This window comes from Camelus dromedarius, chromosome 5 (genome assembly GCF_036321535.1).
Source record: "Camelus dromedarius isolate mCamDro1 chromosome 5, mCamDro1.pat, whole genome shotgun sequence".
NCBI classification, from domain to species: Eukaryota; Metazoa; Chordata; class Mammalia; order Artiodactyla; family Camelidae; genus Camelus; species Camelus dromedarius.
In genome coordinates, this window is record NC_087440.1 from 52663082 (window position 1) to 52685105 (window position 22024).

Here is a 22024-nt window from a genome sequence, read left to right on the forward strand (position 1 = left end):
AGTTTTTTTCTTTTTTCTTTTTTTTTAAGGGGAAAAAATCAGAGCCAGTATTGTGTCAGCTTCTTTTTGGGGCCCCAGGGTGACACGTGTCCCTTTTCACCCTGGACACGGGGTTGGAGGAGGAACTGCGTATTGAGCTGAGTCCCAGATGTTCCAATTACAGAAACTGCTGATGAAAATACCAGACACTAAGTCCAAATTGGGATTGTGGGTGGACCAGATTATAAATCAGCACAGTGTATTAGTGACTTCTTCCACTGGACCTGCCACCCTTTATTTCCCCCCCTTCACTGACGGCTGGCAGCTTGCCCGCAGGAACACCTCAGATGCAGCGGAGGTGAGTGAGGGCTCTCCCAGGGTGCTTACATGCGGGGATGGTGCCAGGCTGGGAGCGGGTGCCCTGCACCTCTCTGCCGTCTTTGTCCACGCACCAGCAGAAGTCACTCTTCCCATGGCACTGCAGCGGGGTGAAGTGGCCCAGGTCATCACACTGGGGCACGTACTGGTCATCCCTGGGTGTGCCGCCGTAGTGCTCCAGCAGGCTTTCCCTCCAGCGCTCACAGATGGTCCGGGGCCTCTGGGTGGGCTCTGAGCAGATAGGGACAGAAAGCCTTTGACTGTGGGCCAGGGACAGAACATAGCATGTCGCTCAAGATCCCCACACCTGGTCCCCCGGCCTTCTTCCTCCCAAGGTCCATAAGCACGGCCTCAGCCAAGGCCCTGGACGCTGGACCCGAACTGCAGAGTGCTCTAAGAAGTTCACCACAGGAACCAGGAGAGGGGGCCCTCCTGGTGCTCCTGTCTCCCCGGGCCAGGAGACTGTCAGCGAGGCCCAGCCACAGCAGGGAAGAACAGGAGGAGGTAACAGCTGGGGCGCAGGGCTCACTCAGCCAGGGAAGGGGCCTCTGCTGACAGAGCGCTTGTGGGGACTCTCCTTGGGGACTCAGTGGCCTACACGATGCTTAAAGCCAACATTGATTCTTTCCCACCTGCTTCAGACTCCGGGAGCTGTGTCTAAGAGGATTATCTTGAGACCAGCCCATGTGTCTTAGAAAGTATTACTGAATGCCCTACTTAGGTGGCCCTAAGTATCCGTCCTTTGGAAAACTATACTGAGTAAATCTTCATATAATTAGTATGTGTGAGCATAGCAGAGATGGTGGCAAACACCTTGATACTGACTGTGAGACACTCCAGCTCCTAGAGGTCCTTTGGCCACCCTGCTCTGTGACTATCTTAAAGCTGAACCTTCTCCAGCTTCCCACCATGTTGCTCTGCCACATCCTTTCTCCAGCATCCTTGCCCATCCTCCCCTCCCTCCCAGCTCACCACTGTGCTTAAGCTCTCGCTGGCTTCCCATGCAGAGCAGTTTTTCTACCTGCATTTCCTCCCAGACTGCTTCTGCTGGACTGCCAAGGTTCTGTCCCACACACAGCAGTCCTGCCTCAGAGGACGCTGCTGCAGGCTGTTAAATAACTTGTACACTGTCCTAAGATAGGATCACCTAAAGGAGCTGAAATAGATAGGGCTCCTCCTTTACTAATTCCTGCAACTCAAAGCCTATGGTCTGTGGCATCAAAGAGCCGAGTACCTGCTTATAACTGCCACTTGGATGTGTAACAGAGATCTCTAACAAAAACCAGGCTTTCCTCCATCAAAGCTGCTCTCCCCTAGACTCTTCCATCTCAGTAAGCAGCACCTCCATCTTTCCATTGCTCAGGCCCAGTCATCCGTGACTCATTTCTTTCACTCCCCACATATGTCCAAACTGTCAGCTATGCCTTCAAAATACACTCAGAGTACGTTCACTTCTCCCTGCATCCACCCTGTCGTTTTGTGCCAGGATGACTACAAGAAACTTCTCACTGGTTTCCCTGCTTCCATCATCATTCCTGCCTCTTGGTCTAGACTCAATTGGCAGCCAGAAAGAGCCCCTTAAAAAAAATCACTTCAGATCTCTTCTTTGGGCAAAGCTTCCAATGGCTTCAAAGAACAGTTGGAAAGATTCCAGTTGGGCTCCAGCACCTACAGTTCCTCAAGGAAAGTAAGAAAATGGTGAATAAAGTCCTCAGAGCTCAAACCCAACTCCAAGATCCACCATGTTGGGGGAAGCCAGTGCCCTTCATTCAGGTAGCTAATGACCCACGGGAAGCAAAGCTCTTTTTCAAACATCATGGAGAAGGAAAGACTGACTTCCTCACCCAGATGTGTCTCAAAGGACCCAGAGAGGGAAATGCCACTTCCTCAAACACTCGCCATCCATCACAAGGTGGGGTTCCCTGGAGATGTTCCCAGCACAGCCCCAGGTCCACATTCCCAACTCGGAAGATCCACTCTTGGTTCAGGGGACCACCCAACGAGGCCCATGTCTTTGTTTGGAATACAACACACAGCCCAGCCAGCTTCTGGGAAGCGGGAACTCACGTCACTTATATACGTGGGCATCCCTCTCATTCCTCACTATTTGAAGCTACTTCTTAATTCAACCATGGATTTATTTCTCTTCTCTTTCTGGTTGGCAGGGTTTTAAATATTTAACTTTGGGGCACAGAACACTCTGTGCTGAGCCCATTATGCAGATGAGACTAGTCAGAAATGTCAGCCAAGGCCAAACCAGCAGCAAGATGGAAGCCCGAGCCATGGGAACGAGTCTGCACAAAGGAACATGTCCCTCTTTTAGTAATTTCTCATTCTCTGTGCTCTCTTCTGGATCACTGTCCTTAACACATGCCTGTCTTAATAACTTTAATAGAATTCTGAACCATTCCCTTAAGATTCCTCCCAACCATCTGATTTCTTCACATTCCAACTGGAGTTAGAACTAAGACTTTTTAAAAAGTAGGCATGAGTGAAACAGAATTTCTGTATCCCCCGCCCCCCCACCTTTTTTTTTTAAAGACCTACGAAACCTTTTCCTAGAAGTTGGGGCAGAGAGGAACTAGGCTGCACTGTGGAAGCAAGGGGACAGATACCATATACGTCTCAATCAGGCATTACCGATTTTACTTATATGAATCTTAGAGCAACTAATATCCGGGCCGTAACAATTAATATTACTGAAAGGAACAAAACGGGGTGGGGGGTTATTCTTCAGTTCTTGCTCTCATACATTAAAAGCCAAGACTAGTAATTATGGAACCCTTTTCAGTGGTAAAAATGGATCTTTGAATAGCAAGCTGGTGGATACGTGTAGGAATTATTTTGGCTAAAATATCATCAAACCAATCCCTTGTTCTTCATAATAAAGGTCTTCCCATCTCTGAACTCAGCAAGGAGCAGAAGCCTGCCTTAGCAACCTGCAGTTGGTATCAGCTGCAAGGACTGGATAACCATGCCCCGCACAGACCGGGCATGCGCAGACGGTAACAGACAAGTTTGTCAGCGTCTCAGATTGCTCAGACTAACAAAACAGGTGCCTGCCCCTCTTCTGAAGGTGGCAGGGGCAAGTGTGACTCCCCATGGACATGCTGGGTCTGCCTAGAGAGGGCTGGGGTTACCAGCTTAGAGCCAAGCAGCTGGCTCCACCCTAAGTGTTGTGCTTGTTTTTTCCTGTTGATATTTAAACAGCCTTCAGGCTGCTTGCTGCAGTTCAGAAGTCAGAGTTAAGTGATGTAAACTGATATGGAAGGCAGTTTTCCTTCTGGACCAAAGGCTGGTCTGGTAGGATCGTCTAGCTCTAAGATCTCCCTAAGCTGCCAAAGCAGATTTGGGAGTGGCCTCAGCCTGACCTACACACTCAGTCTCAACTTTTAGTCTTGGACTCAACAAAGGTCAAAGAGGCTGGAGTCCGACGTGTAAGTGATCATGTATGTCATGCACGTGTCTCTATGTCCTGGTAACATGAATGTGCACACAGGTGTACACATACCATTCAAGTGTTCCTAGGAGGTAGGAAGCTATGCAGGGATGGTGATCAGCCCTGAGTCTGTGTGGTCTGGGCAGAGGTTATAACCTACCCAGCGGTCAGCACCATCCTGCTTCTCCATCCCAGGCAGAAGCTGGGACCAGGTGTCTTTCCTGACTGGCTCACCTGGTGGTCCACAGCGAGGTGGGACGGAGCTGGGAGGAGTCCGGGTGCCAGGGATTTCACGACCATCCGGGTCCACGCACCAGCAGAAGCCCGTGCTGCCATGACACTGCAGTGGCAGGAAATGACCTTGCTCATCACATTGTGGGACGTGGAGCAGAGCCCCGGGATGGGTGCGCTGAGCCTGGGCATCACGCTGCTGGTGCTCACAGGGCTTCAGTCCTGAGGTGGGGTCTTCCGGGACCAGAGCAGAGGAGATAAAAAGGAGGAAGAAAAGGCTTTGCAACCCATCCACTTTTACCAGCCAGCCTCAAAGTCTCCTGAGGGTTTTTTTTTCTCTTTTTTCCCTATAATTGGAAGATAGGATAATATGGGGGAAATGGCTAGGCACTGGGGTTTTGGAATCCTGGGTTCCTTTCTTAGTCCTGCCACTATTTACCTAATTTCTCCATGTACGCTTGGTCTCAAGCCTTCATCGAAAGTACACTTATCGAGGCAAAGCAGATCACTAAGGCAATTAACCAGAACTGCTACTAGGTAGGACAATGGATGGGTAATCCTCCAGAATATTACTAACCAGTGAACTATCAGTAAACTAGGCAGTCCAAAAAAAAAAAAAAACACACACAGGAAAAAAATCAGAGCCTGGAAAAATCCACCGACTAAAGCCTTGGACCCAGATAAATCAAGAGTGGGCTGACATGCTGCAGAAAAGGGGCACTGAGGGAGCAGGGAGTTTTCTGTGTTTAATCAGGACCACCCAACCTTACCTGGTGTGCACTGAAATCCATCCCCATGATATCCAGGTTGGCAGCGGCAGGAGAAGGAGCCAGGGGTGTTGGAGCAGGTCGCCGAGGGGTGACATCTGTTCTCCGAGCATTCGTCAACATCTGCAGTGGTCAGGGACGGGGACAGGGAGGGAGGGAGGAAGAGAGGGAGGGAAGAACAGTGTGACCTCCCTGCACACAGTCTCCGCTCCTCCACGGCCTTCGTGAGCATGGATCAATGATGGACGTCAACTTCAGAAGACCCTTAGGCGCGAGTGGAAACATCCTGGCACCTCAAAGCCAAGCTTAGTGCAGAGTCAGGGGCCATGTTCAGTGTAGAAATCAAACACACGGTCACTCACAGAGAAGTATATCCTGGCTATATTTCTAGAGCATCTTTCATACACTGAATTCCAGGAAGTTATTACCTTCAAACTAAAGTTTAGCCTATAAACCATTTCCTTTCAGTAACACTAAAATAAATACATGTAGCAATAATTTTTTTTTCCTTTTGTTGTTGGCACCATCTCCCTACAGACACAAAAAACCCAAGGAGACTCCAAATACCTTTTCAACTAAGTTAGAAGCACGTTTGGTCTTGTACCATCAGAGAGTCCTAACTCTCTAGAATGCCCAACTAATCAGACAGTTTATTTTTCACTTGTAGAATAAAAAAGTACACAAAAAATATTCTCAGGGGTTTTGAAACAACCGTAAGAAAGAAAGTCTAAATTTGTCTGTTTTATCGGTACAAACAATTCAGGTCCCCGCACTCTCCACACAGTACCATGAGGATTCATTTTCAGAGTTCTCCAAGCTACAACATTCCGAAACTTCAAACCAGAGCCAACTTACATTCCTTTATTTACTGAAATCAGCACACGCTGACAATAGCAAGACCCCCTTCCCTGCACAAAAAAAAAAAAAAAAAAAAAAAAAAAAAAGTCTTGACAATCTAACTGTTGAAACCAAAGCCCAGCAGTTGAGATAAGCCACCTTCAGAGACAGGAAGTCTTCCCCAGTAAAAAAGAGGATAAAGGGTATAGATCTGATAAAAAGCTCAACTGAAAATAAAACAAAGTCATCACAGCCAAGATAACATCCAAAAAGTGTTATAATGTGCGAATAGAGAGAAACGCGGGCCGGGTGACCAGCTTGAAATCTGGAGGACAGGAGCGCCAGGAGTGAGCTGTGTCAGTTCCGTGCAGCTCGCGACACAGACACGTCGGACGTGGAAGCCAGGGACTTAACAGCTGAATTTGACGTCCATCAGCTGGGGACAGAAGTGGCTCCTCGCCCAGCCTCCCAGGACCCAGATGAAATCTCTTTCATGGCTATCAGTGCCACCCTTGCTGCGACCAGACCCTCACTAAGCCACCTTCCAATGACTAAGGGCCCTTCCCGGGTACGAGTAAGTGGGCAAGCTGGACACGCAACACAGACGTTCTCCTCGTGGGAGAGGCATCTCTTACACCGTGATTAGCAATTTAACTACGTACACTGCTTGTCCTCCGTCTCGGGGAGTTTAGTCAACATAAATTAATTCTCTCAAATTCTCTCAAATTTGCCCCCCAAAACCCTGAATGCTTGACACAGCCAAGTTCAAGGCCACCCAGAGAGGCTCTGCCCAGATGAGCAGTTGGCCTGCCTGGTCACCTTCCTTTCACCAACAAAAGGCAGGACAATAGTTATAAATTCACCTGCAAGGTTAGAAGCAAACAATGTTCGCTGGTTATCTCCTCAGTGAACCCAAAACAAACCAAATCAAAACAGTTGCAACAACAAAGACTTTATCTCCCATCTAATCAATGTGGGTTCTACACTGGCATATTTAATTATCTGGGAAGTTGGCCCTCTGTCTCTTTAGAACAACAACTCAAATGCCCAGTTGAATGAGGCTGTGCCCATCCAGTTCTTTGCGCCTGGAAGAGGTTGTAAAAGCAAAGCTGTAAAAATTAACATGCAGCCAAATGCAGGAAGTTAAAGCTATTCATAATGCATATGCTAAAAGTACTTCTCATGGTGACAGGAACCCCAGGCAATGGCAGGAAGCAGGAATTCCTGAGACACAGGGCCTATTTCTAGAACCAATGGATCAGCTGCTTGGGATTATTTTTAAATTGAAGTATAGTGGGTTTACAGTGTTGTGTTAGTTTCTGGTGCACAGCACAGTGATTCAGTTATACATATATATATTCCTTTTCATATTCTTTTTCATTATAGGCTATTACAAGCTATTGAATATAGTTCCCTGTGCTATACAGTAGGACCTTGTTGTTTATCTGTTTTATATATAGTAGTTTGTATCTGCCAATCCCAAACTCCTAATTTATCTCTCTCCACCCTTTCCTCTTTGGTAACCATAAGTTTTCTAGGTCTGAGAGTCTGTTTCTGTTTTGTTAATAAGTTCATTTGTGTCATTTTTAAAGAATCCACATAAGTGATACCATATGTGAAAACTGAGAAAACCTGTAGGAATGATTAGACCATGTGGAGTAAAGTGTCTACTTTTATTAAAGGACATTTTCTTCTGATATAAGGACAGCTGCTCTTATCTGAGCAGAAAACACATAGCAGCTGAACTTTGAAACCCATTTGGTCTTATAATGCAATAGCATTGACACGTTTTTCTTAAAACTGTATTTGTATTAATACATTGCAATTTGAAAACTAAAACACAGGTGATAGCATATATTTGCCCTTCTCTGTCTGACTTGCCTCACTTAGTATGATAATCTCTAGGTCCATCCATGTTGTTGCAAATGCTTGTGATTATTTTTGAACTAAGAGGATTCCCCAGAGGTACCAACTTATGCTCTTAAAGCCTGTGGCCTAGGAACCCTGAACAGACCCAAAAGGGCAGCCATCCTCTCCCCAGATACCAAAGTCACGAGGAGACAGTACCTTACAAGTGACCAACAGGGAGAAAGTCTTTGAAGAGACTGGAAGCATCCCAAGTGAGCCTCCTGTACCCCAAGCTGATGAAATTTAAGGCTCCCTGAAGTGCAGTCCCCAACACCTCCTTGGGGGACCTGGCCCCATGGCAGAAAACTGCGGTCCTGTCAGCCACTCCACGGCCAGAGGGCAGGGTGCACTACGATCTCCCCGTCTCCCCTCCCAGGAGAGTTTGTGGGGAAGCAGAGCTGCTGTGTAAAGGAGAACCCTTCCCAGTTTCACAGGGTGTCAGGTGTCAGGAGCAAGCGCAGAAAGACTTAACCCCTTGGCAAGGGAGGAGCTTCCTGTTGGAGCACTGCGGGCAGGAGGCTGCCGTGGGCAGCGGGTGCTCAGCCATCACTGTTGGGGCTTCAGGGGCCAACAGAACACCGAGGTCAAGGCAGCAGAGCCCCTTTATCAGTCACCTGCTGCAAGGTGGCTTCGTCTCAGTGTCATTCTCCATCCTGTCCTCTAATAAGCTGCTAAAAGCCTGTGCGGAAAATGTGTTAAAACCCCTCTATTTTGGTGCTTCAACATTCTTCTCACTGCCTTCATTCGGAGGCCGCACCCAAAACCAGCTGAAATCCCTTCAAAACAAATCCAACCCCTGGACTCTAGCTCCCCCTCTTCAGGCTCCTCACTCCGCCTCCCTAACCCAGCAGAGGCTTGCACCCGCAGGGTCTCACCCCTCACCTGTCGGTTGAGAACCCAGCTGCTGGCTGTGCCCGTGTGGTCCCGCAGCGGCCTGCTCTCCGGGGTCTGTGAGGGTAATAAACTTCTTCCCCTCAAGCCTGGTTTTCTGCCCCTCTTGTGGCTGAGCCAATTTTACTGTTCCTTATCCAGCATCTACATTATTCTTCACACAGAAACCACGAAAGAGGATAGTGTAGGTAGCTCTCCTCATGGCCCTTCCCTGGGGAAAGGGCCCTCCGTGACCCAGTTCCTCATCTCCCACATGCTCCTCCCTGGAAAGGTCCCAGCTCAAAACAATCTGCTTCCCCCACCGGCAGAGTCACCGAGATCTGCAGGGACGCACACACCTGAGAGACGCCCAGCTCACACCAGTACAGGGTTGGAATCCATCCTGATTGAGGGACGCTGGGAAAGATTTCACTCTACTTGGATAAACATCATTCCTGCTAGTGGCTCAGACTAGACTGACAGCCCAGAGCCAAGGGCAGCCTCTCCAGGGAACCTGGTTTTTAACAAACTGGCTGGAGAAAAGTCCACACATCATTTTATTGTTAGTTTGACAGAGTGGGAACAAATACATGTGCTGTGAGTGTGCACACTTTCCACAAAATAGAGCCCTTGTCTTTTTCTCTCTCATCTCACGGTTGCTGGGACACATGCACACTGTGGCATGCCTTTAGAAATGCGCACACATGCATTTATGTCCTTATCCTGCAAGTCGCCTTCATGATTAGCCCAGACTGATTTATATGAGGCGTAGGTCTTTAGGAAAATGACTGCTCCTCTACTGCCCCAGTCTGAAAACGTGGAAGGCAACCACATGGTAACTGACTGTGGGAGGCATCCTCCAAGATGACCCCAAAGATCCCTTCCTCCTCGTATTCAGGGTCTTATGTAATCCCCTTCCACGGAATAACCTGCTTCTAACCAAGACACTAAAGCAACACTGAAGGGGTGTCATTTCTGTGATAACTTCCATCCTGCCAGTAGACCTGCCACTGGCGTTGGCGAAGTCAGTTACCTTGTAGGAGAGATCCATGTGGCAACAGCCAGCAAGGACCCGAGGCTCTCGGTCCAACAGTCCTCGGGGAACTGAATCCCGCCAATAACCATGTGAGGCCCTTTCCCCAGATGGCCTTCACATGAGGCTCCAGGATGAGCAAACACCCTGACTGCAGCCTCGGGAAAATCCTAAAGCAGAGGAATGAGCTAAGCCATACAGATAATAATAATGTGTATTATTTGAAGCTGCTACATTTTGGGGGTAATGGGTTATACAGCAACAGATTACTAATACACCGGGGAAGCAACAGATGGGTTTTGGCCTCTTTTTAAGGTTGTGGATTCCAGAGAGAATCCCAAAAGTAGAGAACCAGATATAAAACAGGGACAATTGCAAATGGCAGAAATCAATAAGTGGAATGACAATCCTACACAATTCTCGGCATGGAAAAGTAGCTCATTTCAGGGTCCTAATAGACCCCAGAAAGTACCCCAAGTCCTACAGGACAAGCAGATGTTAAAGGAAGGGAGAGAGAATGAGTCCACAAGGGGTCAGGACAAGAAGAATCTTACCTACATTAACCCGCTGATTTGAACACTCATCACATCTAAGCTGCAATTAACTTCAGCTTCTTCGTTTTAAACCACAGACCTAAGGAATGAATTGCTTTAAAAGCACCATCTCTGCTGACCTGAGATGTTTAAATATGAGACTCTACCGACAAGATTTTCTCCTCTGTGCATTCTCCTGTCTGAGAGCCCGTTGTGCATGTGTCTAATTGGACCGAATGATGAGTTCCACTCCAATGAGGGCGGAACAAGCAGCGTCCCCTCTGCGGGGCTGTGCGCCTCACCCTGACCCCAGACCTGCAGGGTGGCTCCGTCTGTAAGGAGCATCTGTTACAGACCGCCTCTCTCACCTGTCAAGTCGGACAAGTCTGTGAGAATTACAAATGTACCTCATTCTAATGTGAGAAGCACTTGAGCTCTGTTTAAAGCTGGGGGTGTTTTTAGGGAGGAAAAAAAACCCAGGGCTGAATGGAGCCACAGCTTTGGGTCATTTCAAATATAAACTGTGTTGTCAAGAAAACCATGCAGCAGAGCTTCTGTGCAGGGAAGTGGAAACATTCATTAAAGAGCCAGGTTCAGACGACCCCGAACAGCCCCATGGCTGGACAGGAGCGGCAGGCTCCGCTGCCCTGACACGTACGTTCTGTCGTAACGTGAGTTTTCAGGCTGCTGGCCCACTCGGCCTGTCCTGCTGAACCCAGAGCGAAAGGGGAGGAGGGAGAGCACCACACACCTGGCCAGGAGGGCGGGGCCGTGCTCTTTGCTCTCGGGAGTCACAGGCTGTTCTCAGCAAATCAGCTCAGCGGGTCCCGGGGTCCGGGGGTGGGGAGCAGATACAAGCAGCGACTTGAGGAGTGGGGGGAACGCCTGTGTTTTAGGTTTACATTCCTAAAACTGACCCCTTTCCATGCCAAACCCTTACCCCACCCTCTTCTCATCCCCAGTGTCTCATTTTACCATAATTTGTGTGTATTACTGACAGACAACGTGAAACTGAATTTCAACTCAGTCACGTGTCACTGGGTATGTTTTGAAAGCTGTTAGTGGATTATGTAGACTTACTGAATAATCTCTACATTGAAGTACTACTACTTCACTTTCAGGAACATTTATACTCAGTGTTAAGCCTAGTGTTGCAGTGACAACCTCACACATTTCTAAGTTCAATGTTGACAGTGTTAGTCCCGCGTTCTGGTTTAGTGATTTTATAAAACAATGTATAAAGTCTTGATGGTAGCTAGATTTCTGAGAGAAAAGTTTTGAGTCCTTAGGTATGCACTAGGTATCCTGTCCAGGGAGAGAGGGGAGGGAGTAAGTTACAGAGAAAGAGCTGTATGTGTTTAGAGATGGCTCAAAACACCACTTCAAGCAAGGGAACAGCAACTAGAAATTAGGCATGACCTCCAAGGGCTGAAGTAAGCCATTAGCAAAGAGACTGAAGGATGGAGACTTCCTCCCAGGAGAATATATGACTTTAGCTCCAAGAACAGAAAGTTACAAGCCGACAGGGGCTCCCAGGGCTCCAGGCACGTCTCCGCCAAGGACAACCATATATGCTCAACGATCTCGCCCAAGGCAAGTCACCCTTGGCCTCTCTGACCCAAAGGACACCTTGTCTTTCTCTTCTGGCAGTTCCAAGGCGGTGCGAGTAAAAGGAAGGGAGAGGTTTCAGAGTGGTCCCGGCTACATGGGGATGTGCATCAGAGGCAACTTTCAGAGTGGCGGAAGCCGACCGCAGGTACTCACCGGTGCACTGGTGCCCATCGCCGGTGTACCCGGGCAGGCAGGCGCAGCTGAACGAGCCGCCTCCGTGATGAATGCACCGGGCCCGGCCGGCAGGAGCACAGTTATGACTGCCATCCTCACAGGGGTTGGGAGGTGGGGCGATCACTGAAAAGAGAGGAAGGCAAGGTTGTCCCAGAGTTCTGGCCTGAGAATGGGTGAGCCTTGCACTTCACAGTGCGACAGATCTGCACTTCACAGTGCGACAGATCTGCACATCAACAGCATCGGGACAGCTGGGGGCTTATAAGGAATGCAGGTTCTCAGGCCCCGGCCCAGAGCCAATGAATCAGAATCAGCATTTTAACAAAATTCCCTGGGTAGTCTGTGTGCACATGACAATTTGAGAAGTGCTAGTCTTGCTTTGTGGTTACCACACTAGGCATGAAGACCAGCTATCAAGACATTCCTTGGTTAAAGTTTCTAACTCCCCAGAGCACTGCAGCTCTGCACGCCTGCATGTACATACGTACACACACAGTCTCTGTGATCGCTGCGACTTTTTCATCTCACTGAATTGAAAAGTGTGTTTTCTCTAATACCAACCAGCTCTAACAATGGGATGAATTTGGAATTCTAGTTCTTTGGATCCACTTATAGATCAAAAGTATTTTTTTTGGAACTCTAGAAAAGGGAGCTTAGATGGAGCTCTTTTATCAGTTGAGTAGGACAAACATCTTTGAATTACAAATCCACTTCGATCTAATTTGAGAAATACTTGACCTTTATCTAGAGCTGTTGTTATTAGAGGTTCATAGTCTTGTTACACAACTGGGCTAAATAAACACTAAGATACACAGCAATCCCAACTGAGTTGAACATCCTTCAATAACTTACACCATAAATGTGTATTTAGAGAAGAACAATAACACAATAACACAACAACAAAACCCAAAGCAAAAACAAAACCCCAACAAACAGGGCTGAACTGAGCCAGAGCTTTGGGTTATTTCCATGTAAATTATCTATTTTCTAGAAAACCCTGCAGCAGAGCTCCTGTACAGAAGTGGAAACAGTAGTGAGTCAAAGAATAAGGTTCAGCAAGACTTTGGCCAAAAAGAGGCCTGGTGTTGGACTCACAGACGCAGGTGTGCCGGTCGTCTGCGAACTCGTAACCGCTCCGGCACTCGCACCTGTAGCTCCCGAGCAAGTTGACACACACGGAGTTGGGGCCGCAGCGATGGAAGCCGGCTGCACATTCATTCACATCTAAAGGGAAACAAGAACAAAGTGCTGCTTAAATCAAGAGTCCCACAAGTGAAGGGTCTGCAAACTCCATGACTTCTCACCCCTACGAGGTTTCAGTGGGACTAAACAGGCATGGAAATGCAGCCTAAGCACCAGATGTGGATTTATGTCGTCATAAAAATAAACATTTATTCCAAGCCATTCAAGTACGAGCCCCAGGAGATATGTTTTAAACAAATATTCTGAGAATTCTTTAAACATTAAAAATATTCTGAACATTTAGAAGAAAAACACACGGTAACCATTTTCTTTTTAAAATGGTATAGAAATTTCTACTACTGCTTTTTGGGATATAAGAGGTGAAAGAAATGTCTGAAATCTAAGGATAAATAGTGTACTTTTTAAAATGTAAACTGCGCTTGATACAGGCTTAAAATGACATTTCAGAATGCAAAATATCCAGGGATTACAATAGATGCTTTCAGAGTCTCAGCCCCGAATACCCGCCTCCAAACTACCCTCTTAAAGCAGGATATGCTTAGTTTTTAAATAACGATTTAGATGAATAGCTGCTGAACTCATTGATCTATGGAGATCACAAAGACGACAGACACTTGTCTTCCCTCCATGTAACGCTGGACAACTCCATGAAGGAACACGGGGCATGTGGCTCTTACCCATGCAACTCCGTCCATCTCCCTGGTACCCAGGTGCACACTCACAGGTGTAGTCTACACCTGTCGCCGGATGGCACCGAGCTGTGGTGGCACATGTGTGGCTCCCGTCATAGCAAGGATTCACTGGGGCGGGCTCTGAGTCCCCTGTGTGGGCAGAGAGGAAATTTTTTAAAAAGCACTAACTACTGTGTATAAACAACAAGGTCCTACTGTACAGCACAGGGAACTACATTCAATAGCTCGTAATAACATATTAACGATAAATATGAAAAAGAAAATGTGTAACTGAATCACTATTCTGTACACCAGAAACCAACACAACGTTGTAAATCAACTATACTTAAAAAAAAAACCAAAACAATCTGGCTGTTGTGAAGAGGACGGGACAGAAGGAAGAAGACTGGCGAGTCCTTGGAACAGACTGTGTACTGGTCTGTGTTGGGGGCCCACCTGGCAACCGTACTAAATTATTAATATCCAACATGAGGGTGGATTATCTGCGTCACAGTTTTAAATTCCAGAATGGCTTCCCCTTGCCTACTCTATATGGACAGCTAACCTTTTCTTGCTTACAGTGGGCTTGGGTCCAGGAAACAAAAATATCCAACACGTGGCATCCTTTCACTTTAAAGTGCATTCGTTCTATCACCTTGTGTGATTCTCAGTATGATTCTGTGAGGCAGGCTGCCATCCTTTTTATCGGTAATTTTCACAGACAGAGGAAAATACTGAGAGACCTTGGAAAAACTGCCCAAACTCACAAAGCCAGGAAGTGGTACAGCAAAGACTCATACCCAAATTCCTGCCTCTAAATTGGGCAGTCTCTCACTAAGTGAGCTATTTTATGGGTCAAAATTCAATTAATGAGAAAATCTTGCTTTTTAAAAAAGATTTACAAAACCAAACAGGAATGACTTGCAGTATTTGCTCTTTAGGATTAACCTTGCCATCCACTAGGTAGTGATGACTATTAACATCTGAAATCTTCCCTGAAGAGCTCTATTTCTAGACAAAGTGTAACGGTAATGCTTACTAAGCACTTACGTGCCGGGCACTGTTCTAAACCCTTTACGTATATCATCCCTTTAAATTCTCGTGACTATTCTGTGAAGAAGGTATTATCATCATCTTCATTTTACCACAGCACAGAGAGGCCAAGTAACCTGCCCAAGGTCACACAGTCAGAAGTGGTGGATAGGTTAAAAAGCCGGGCAGTCTGACTCCAGAGCCCATCCATGCTTTCCACCATTTTGCTACAATTAGCACCAAAGGAACTTCACAAAGTCATCTAATCTAAGCCAAGAGCACAGAGACGGTGGTGTTGGAGAGAGCCCCGGTTGCCCAGACAGGATGAATCCATTAACTTTGGGCACTTCCATTTACTTCTGATTCCTCAGGTGCAAAATGAGAGTAAAAAAGTAATGCTTATGTCTGCCAGAACTGCTGAAGAAAAATGTAAAAACTCAATGCAATATATGTGAAAGGTGAGTCCTCAGTGACTGTGTTCCCTCTTTCTCAGCGGAGCGTGTTCATCCTCACTTGAGGTTTTAGTTTTGTCTCAGTCCCCAGAATTCATTCTGATCTTAGGTTCAAAAGATTCCATGAGCCTCACCCAAACCTTCCGGCCTCTACATCAAGCCATCCCTGCCGCTGCCGGGGCTCCATCTAAGTCACGATAACTTGACTTCTGTGCCTGAGTCTGTCTCGACAGGCAGACACAAGTCCTACCTTACTCTCCACAGTTCTCTCACTGCCCCAGAAACCAGCAGTGCAGCATCCAGAGACACAGGCTGGTGGTACCACCTCCTCCTGGGTGCCCTCCCATCTCACTCCAGCTCACCCACGTCTCCCACCCCCAACCTCACATGGGAGAGCCTCGCCCAAAGTAACTCCTAGTCTAGACCCAAGTGCCTGCTGCTGTCACCTGCCTCATAAACGGATTGCGCCCGTCCTTAGGCTGCCCGGCCACCTCCCCGTGCTAGCCCCCCGCCCACGTTAGCCCTCTTCCCATTTTCCCTATTAGGGGGCTGTGAATGCGGATGTTTGGCTGAGTCCCTGACGGGTCACCTTTGCTTTCTGGTAAACTCCTACCATCATGTTATAAGAAATACCATGTGTGGCCCTGCCATGGAATATTCTCTCATTGATTCCCACATTGTGGCCTGAAAATAGCAAGGGCCATGGGTTTATGCTCAGTTCACCTCAGTGGTATTAGCTAGAGTGACAGAATATTCTTAAGAAAACAGGACCGACAGTGGCTCCAAGCATTTCTAAACCTGATGAACTTAAGTCCGCCAGCACAGGCCTCACTCCCCAAACCCTGGGGACATCCTTGCATGTCCCCCGTCCCTCCCTTCTGGGGCTCTTGCCAGATGGGACGGAAGCACAGCACTGGGGTTGTGGCTGCGGGGTCAACTTGACAGCACTGACCAAGGTCCCGAGTCAGTCCCTGGTGTGTGCTGCCCTTCAGAACAGCAGGGTCGCATCCTCACTCAAGGCGCCATGAGAGACAAGTACCTGAATGTCCCCCTCTCCATTTTAGGAGAAGATTTTGTACCAAATGCCTGGCCTACCCAGCCAAAGGCGGAAGTGAGCTCTGAAATGTTCTAGTTTATAAATTCAAACGCCTAGCCTTCTTGTTCAGTACTTTCCAACATCAAAATCTCACTGTGGCACATCCCAGGAGATTAGGGAGTTACACATAATGTCAGGATCTCACCACCCCAGGAGGCATTAAAAGAAAAAAGCAAAAAGCACAAATAGTGATTTGCAAACTTAGACAGGGTACCTAGCCTACCAGTAATTGAGGGGGAAATGTACATACTTTACATAATTCTGACTTAAAATAGACTTCACTGACAGCATGGCCACATAACTTGCAGAGCCCAGTGTGAAAGGAAAATGTGGAGCTCTGTTCACAAATTATTCAGAGTTTCAAGACAGTGACAGCAGAGCTTTAAACCAAGAGTACAGCTCCTTCTGCACATGAGGCCCTGTGCTCAGAATTCGGTTTCCAAAAACACTATTTTAAAAATACATTTCTAAAATAGTTTGGCTATTCATTCTCTATGGCTAGTGAGCTTTTCTCCTATTATAGTAAGTAAAGAATAGCTGTATCCTTCTTAAGACATTTTCTGTTTCACCCTCACCCTCCTGAACAGTGACTCTGACAGAGGATCTGGAACTAATTTACTCATTTAATCCACAGGGGAAGAGTGGTTTTCCTTAAAGGAACAGTCCCCATTGGCTTGAATGCATGGCCTTCTGCCCAAACTCTCCTAACCAGCGAGTTGAGTCCTGAAGTGGAAGCAAGAGCAGTAAGCAATCCTGGGTCTTGCTCTGTGACCCTACAAACACTAGCCAACCCACACTGGAAGCCCCAACACTTGGGGAGGCGGAGGGGCTGGTGGCTGGGGAGGGGTGGGGCCACAGGCTCCCAGTGCTCACTGTGAAGACTACCTCCTGAACCTGAGACCCTGGAGCGCCCTCATCGGGCAGGGCAGCTGTGTTGTCTCACCCATCCTAACCAGACCCACGTCCCAACCGGACCATTGCTTCCTCTGGAAAGAGCGAAAGTCTCAAGATACTGTGGAGAGAAAGAAAGCAGGTTGTACTTTTCTCTTTTTTGTTGTTATTTTCTTCTTTCATCCTCATTTTCCTCCCATTCAGGCAGAGTGGACAGTATTCCTGTCTTCTGTAGGGGGGATGAAACACAAAGGGTAACACACACATTCCCCCTCTCAACATCTGGTCTGCATGTCAAGGTGGTCCCGAGGTCTGGGGAGTCCCCACGGAGGAGCAAGGCCATGGGCAGGGCGAGAGGGGGCTCTGCAGCCGGGCTTGGGTTTGAGTCCCAGCTCACCCCTTTCTAGCTGTGACCAGGCAGCTTGCTTCATGTCTGCACCTCAGCCTCTGTAAAAGGGTGATAATCCCCTTACTGGGTAGGACTGTTGAGGGGATTAAACGGCTTCATTCATGCAAGGTACTCAGAACAGTGCTTGGCATTAAGTGAACTGTCCTTTGCTACTACTGCTAGAATAATAATATTATTAATTATTATTATTTGACCTGAGTAGAAAGGAAAAATCATGTAATTTCAAGGACAAATTAGCGGCTCGGTACCTGCCAGTTTGCTGGCCTTCTGGGCCTTGGCTGTTCCCCTTTAGCGTACCTCCAGGACAAGCACACCCAGGGATCTGTCTTTTCCTTAAATGATTCCAGAATCTGAAGGGGACTCTGTGGCCTGGTAGGTTCTCCCACTAATTACACTTCTTACAGATCAGACGCCTAGATTCAGTGAAGAGCGGAACTGGACATTCAAAGGTGAAGGCAGTTTTCCCCCATTGTTTTTATTTACATCTGTCCTTGGGAAATGGGCAACAACAGTCCTTTCCCTCCTGAGATACATGTTTCTATAAAATCAATTGACATTTTCATACTAGTAATTCATTACCTTATAATCCCATCTTTGGACAGTCAGTGGCTACGCTTCCAACCAAGTTTCCTAAAACCAAAATAACCAACCAATCCAACAAACTGAGGATTCTCACTTCAAGCCACCTCTACATCCTAGCCTCTTACCTTAATCTCCCATTACCACAACACTAAAGTGACACTTGCACATGGAGCCCTCAGCGCCGGTGGTAAAGCCCCGGGGCATGAGTCAAGGAAGCACCGCTCAGAGGCACGGATTCCGGATTCCGGGCTCAGCAGTATCGACATGGAGCTGAAAGAACATTCTTTCTCCTCTTGTGCCTCTTGCCTTCTAAGGGAAAACTACCTACTGGTTTTCAGAATTAAAATGTCCCCTTGATCTGACAAGGTCATTTCCCACCTGGAGAGTCCCCTTACTTCCCAGGCTCATCCTCTGGCTTGCCTAGAACTTTTTTTTTTTTAATTAATAGACTTTAAAACAATTTCAGATTTGCAAAAAAAAATTCAGCAAAAAAGTAGTTCCCATAGTCCCCCCTCCCCCGGTTTGCATGGTTCCTTCTGTTATTAACATCACACACTAGTGTGGCACATCTGTTGTGACCGACGGACCAACACTGATGTGTTATTACCAACTACAGCCCATGGTTTACACTGGGCTACACGCTGCGCTGTACAGTTCTGTAGGGCTTGGCAACTACATAATGACGCGTGTCCACCATGACAGTATCATACACAATAGTTGCTCTGCTCTAAAAATCCCTGTGCTCTGCCCTCTTCTCCCTCCCCCTGACCCACTGGCAACCGCTGATCTACATACTGTCTCTATTGTTTTACCTTTTCTAGAAGATCTAGAATTGCACAGTGTGAAGCCTTTTCAGACTGGCTTCTTTCACTTAGTAACATGCCCTGTGGTGCCTTGATAGATCTCGAACGTTTTTATCGTCATGTTTATCTAGCTTCATAGGTGAGGCTAATGACGAGTGAAGTATGCGAACCATTGCTTTAGAGGTTTGGGTTTTTTCCCCCACAACTGTTTTTTTCAATTAAGATATAATTCACATACCATATAATTCACCCATCTAAAGTGCACATTCCATGCAAATGGAAATGGAGAAAAAGGAAAAACCAAGCGCACAATTAAATGTTTTTTTAAAAATAAATTAGCAGAGCTCTGTAACTATAAACCACAATCAATTTTAGAACATTTTAATCCCCCCCAAAGAAACCTTGTACTTTTTAACTATCAACTCCCTACCCCACTATTATACCTCCAACCTAGGCAACCACTAATCTGCTTTGTCTCTGTGGATTTGCCTGCTCTGGACAAAACAGAATCACGCAATATGCTGTCCTTCATGACTAGTTATCTGCACTTAGCATAATGCTTTCAAAGCTCATGCATAGTGTAACATTCCTTTTTATGTTTTAATAGTCTTCCATCATATGGATATATGACGTTTTAAAAACCTATTCACCAATTGATGGACATTTGGGTTGTTTCCACCTATTGGCTATTATCAAGTTTTCATAAGCTTTTATTTCTCTTGGGTATGTAGGCAGGAGTACAGTTTACTCAGTCAAACAGTAACTATGTGTTTAGCTTTTTGAGTAACCGCTGTTTTCCACAGTAGCTACACCATTGTACACTCATACCAGCGATGTGTGAGGGTTTCAGTTTCTCCACATCCTCACCAACATGTGTTATTATCGGGTTTTTTTTTTATTATAAGCCATCCACATGCAAAGTAGTATCTCATTATGGTTTTGAGTTTTGTACTTCCCTGGTGATTAATGATATTGAGCATCTTTTCATGGGTTCATTGAATGCCATCTTTGGAGAAATTTTTTTTTTGCCTATTTTTAATTAGATTATTTGTCTTATTATTCAGCTGTAAGAGCTCTTCATATATTCCTAATACATCTCTAAACATGATTTGCAAATACTTTCTCCCATTCTGTATGTAGGTTGATGTCTTCTGAAGCACAAAAGTTTTTACTTTTGACAACATCTCATTTATTTTTTTTTTCTTCTGTTGCTTGTACTTTGAGCATATCTCAGAAACCACTGCCAAATTCAGGATCACAGTTCACCCCTATGTTTTTTCTAAGATTTTAATTTAATTACGTAAGGTCTTTGACCCATTCTCAGTTAAATTTTTATATGGTATGAAGTAAAGGTCCATCTTCATTCTTTTTCTTTGAGTATTATTCCATTTTACTGACCCTCCTGTTTTTCCAGAAATAACTTTCTTTGAATAATACTTTAATATTTTATAATGTTTTACATTAGGCAAAATGCTTTTATATTTGCTTATGCAATTTCATTTTTGTCAATTGAAATACAGTTGACTTAGAACATATAAGTTTCAAATGTACATCAAAATGAGTCATTTTTATAGATTATACTCCATTTAAAGTTATTATAAGATATTGGCTATATTCCTTGTGCTGTACAGTATATCCTTGTAGGGACTGCATTAAATCTGTAGGTTATTTTGGGTAGTATGACATTTTAACAATATTAATACTTCCGAGAGTTCGGGTCAAGACAGTGGAGAGGTAGGACCACGAGCTTGTCTCTCCTACAACGAAACCACAACTGAATGCTAAACAACCATCAAAGACAGACTGGAACCTAGCTAAAAAGATCTTCTGCAACTGGAAATATAAAGGGGGAACCACAGCAGGATGGTAGGAGGCACATGCTCGTGATACAATTGGGCCCCAAACCCCTGGGGTGGGCAACCCACAAGCTGAAGATTTGTTAAGTCGCAGAGGCCCTCCCACAGGAGTGAGAGCTCCAAGCCCCACGTCAGGCTCCCCAGCTCGGGTCCCGGCATTGGGAAGAGGAGACCTCAGGACATCTGGTTTTGAAGACCAGGGAGGCTTGGCTCTGGGAGCCTCACGGGACTGAGGGAAATGGAGAGTCCATTCACTTGAGCAACTGTTTTATTTTTTCGAGGTGGGGGGGGAGATAATTAGGTTGATTTATTTTTTAATAGAGGTACTGGGGATTGAACTCAGGACCTCACGCATGCTAAGCATGTGCTCTACCACTGAGCTATACCCTCACCCTTCCATTTGCTTGAGAAGCCTACATAGAGACTCACGTGCATCACGTCCAAGGGCAGAGGCAGTGATTTCATAGGAACATGGGCCAGACCTGCCTGCTGGATTTGGAGGGTCTCCTGGGGACATGCAGGATGTCTGCAGCCCACTCACGGGACATAAAAGCTGGTGGCGGACATTCCACAAGTGTTCGTCTACATGAGCTTTCCTAGAGGCTGACGTCTTGATTGGATCATTAGCACCAAGACCAAGCCCCACCCAACAGCCTGTAGGGAAGCCTCTGGCCAAACAACATACAGGGTGGGAGCACAGCCCCACCCATCAGCAGACCTCCTAAGCCACAAAGGCCTCTAGACACAGCCCTACCCACCAGAGGTCCAGGACCAAGCTTCACCCAGCAGTGGGCAGGCACTGGCTCCTCCTGCCAGGAGCCCTGCATAAGCCTCTAGTCCAGCCTCATCCACCAGGGGCAGATACTAGAAATATGAAAATGATAATCCCAAAGCCTGTGGAAGGAACCCACAAACACATAGAAAGATAGATGATATGAGGTGGCAAAGGAATATCTCCCAGGCCAAGGCACAACATAAAATCCCAGAAGAAGAAGTAAGTGACAAGGAGATAGGTAACTTATCTGAGAAAGAGTTTAAAGTAATGAAGGCCAAGATGTTCAGAGAACTCAAGAGGAGTATAGATGCAGAGTGAAGTTTTTAGCAAAGAGTTGGAAAATATAAAGAATACTCAAACAGAGTTGAAGAATAAAATCACTGAAATAAACAATACACTGGAAGGAACCAAGAATAGACTAAATGAGGCAGAAGAGTGGATCAGTGAGCTAGAAGACAGATTAGTGGAAATCACTACTTCAGAACAGAAAAAAG

At 46.5% G+C, this 22024-nt stretch overlaps 1 protein-coding gene across 3 annotated transcripts in view; it reads right to left on the reverse strand.

Annotated features, from left to right (window-relative positions):
• The window catches only part of NID2 (nidogen 2), a 128158-nt gene that overhangs the window by 10284 nt on the left and 95850 nt on the right, over positions 1–22024 (reverse strand). For all 3 annotated transcript variants that reach the window (XR_010380963.1, XM_064485958.1, XM_010982916.3), the window contains exons 9-14: positions 13641–13784; positions 12856–12984; positions 11740–11883; positions 4798–4917; positions 4031–4261; positions 367–588 (exon numbers count right to left, since the gene is read on the reverse strand). Coding sequence is in view for 2 of the 3 variants with exons in the window: in XM_064485958.1 (XP_064342028.1) it covers positions 367–588; positions 4031–4261; positions 4798–4917; positions 11740–11883; positions 12856–12984; positions 13641–13784 (990 nt within the window). In the remaining variant the exon portion in view is untranslated. The remainder of the gene's footprint in view (positions 1–366; positions 589–4030; positions 4262–4797; positions 4918–11739; positions 11884–12855; positions 12985–13640; positions 13785–22024) is intronic.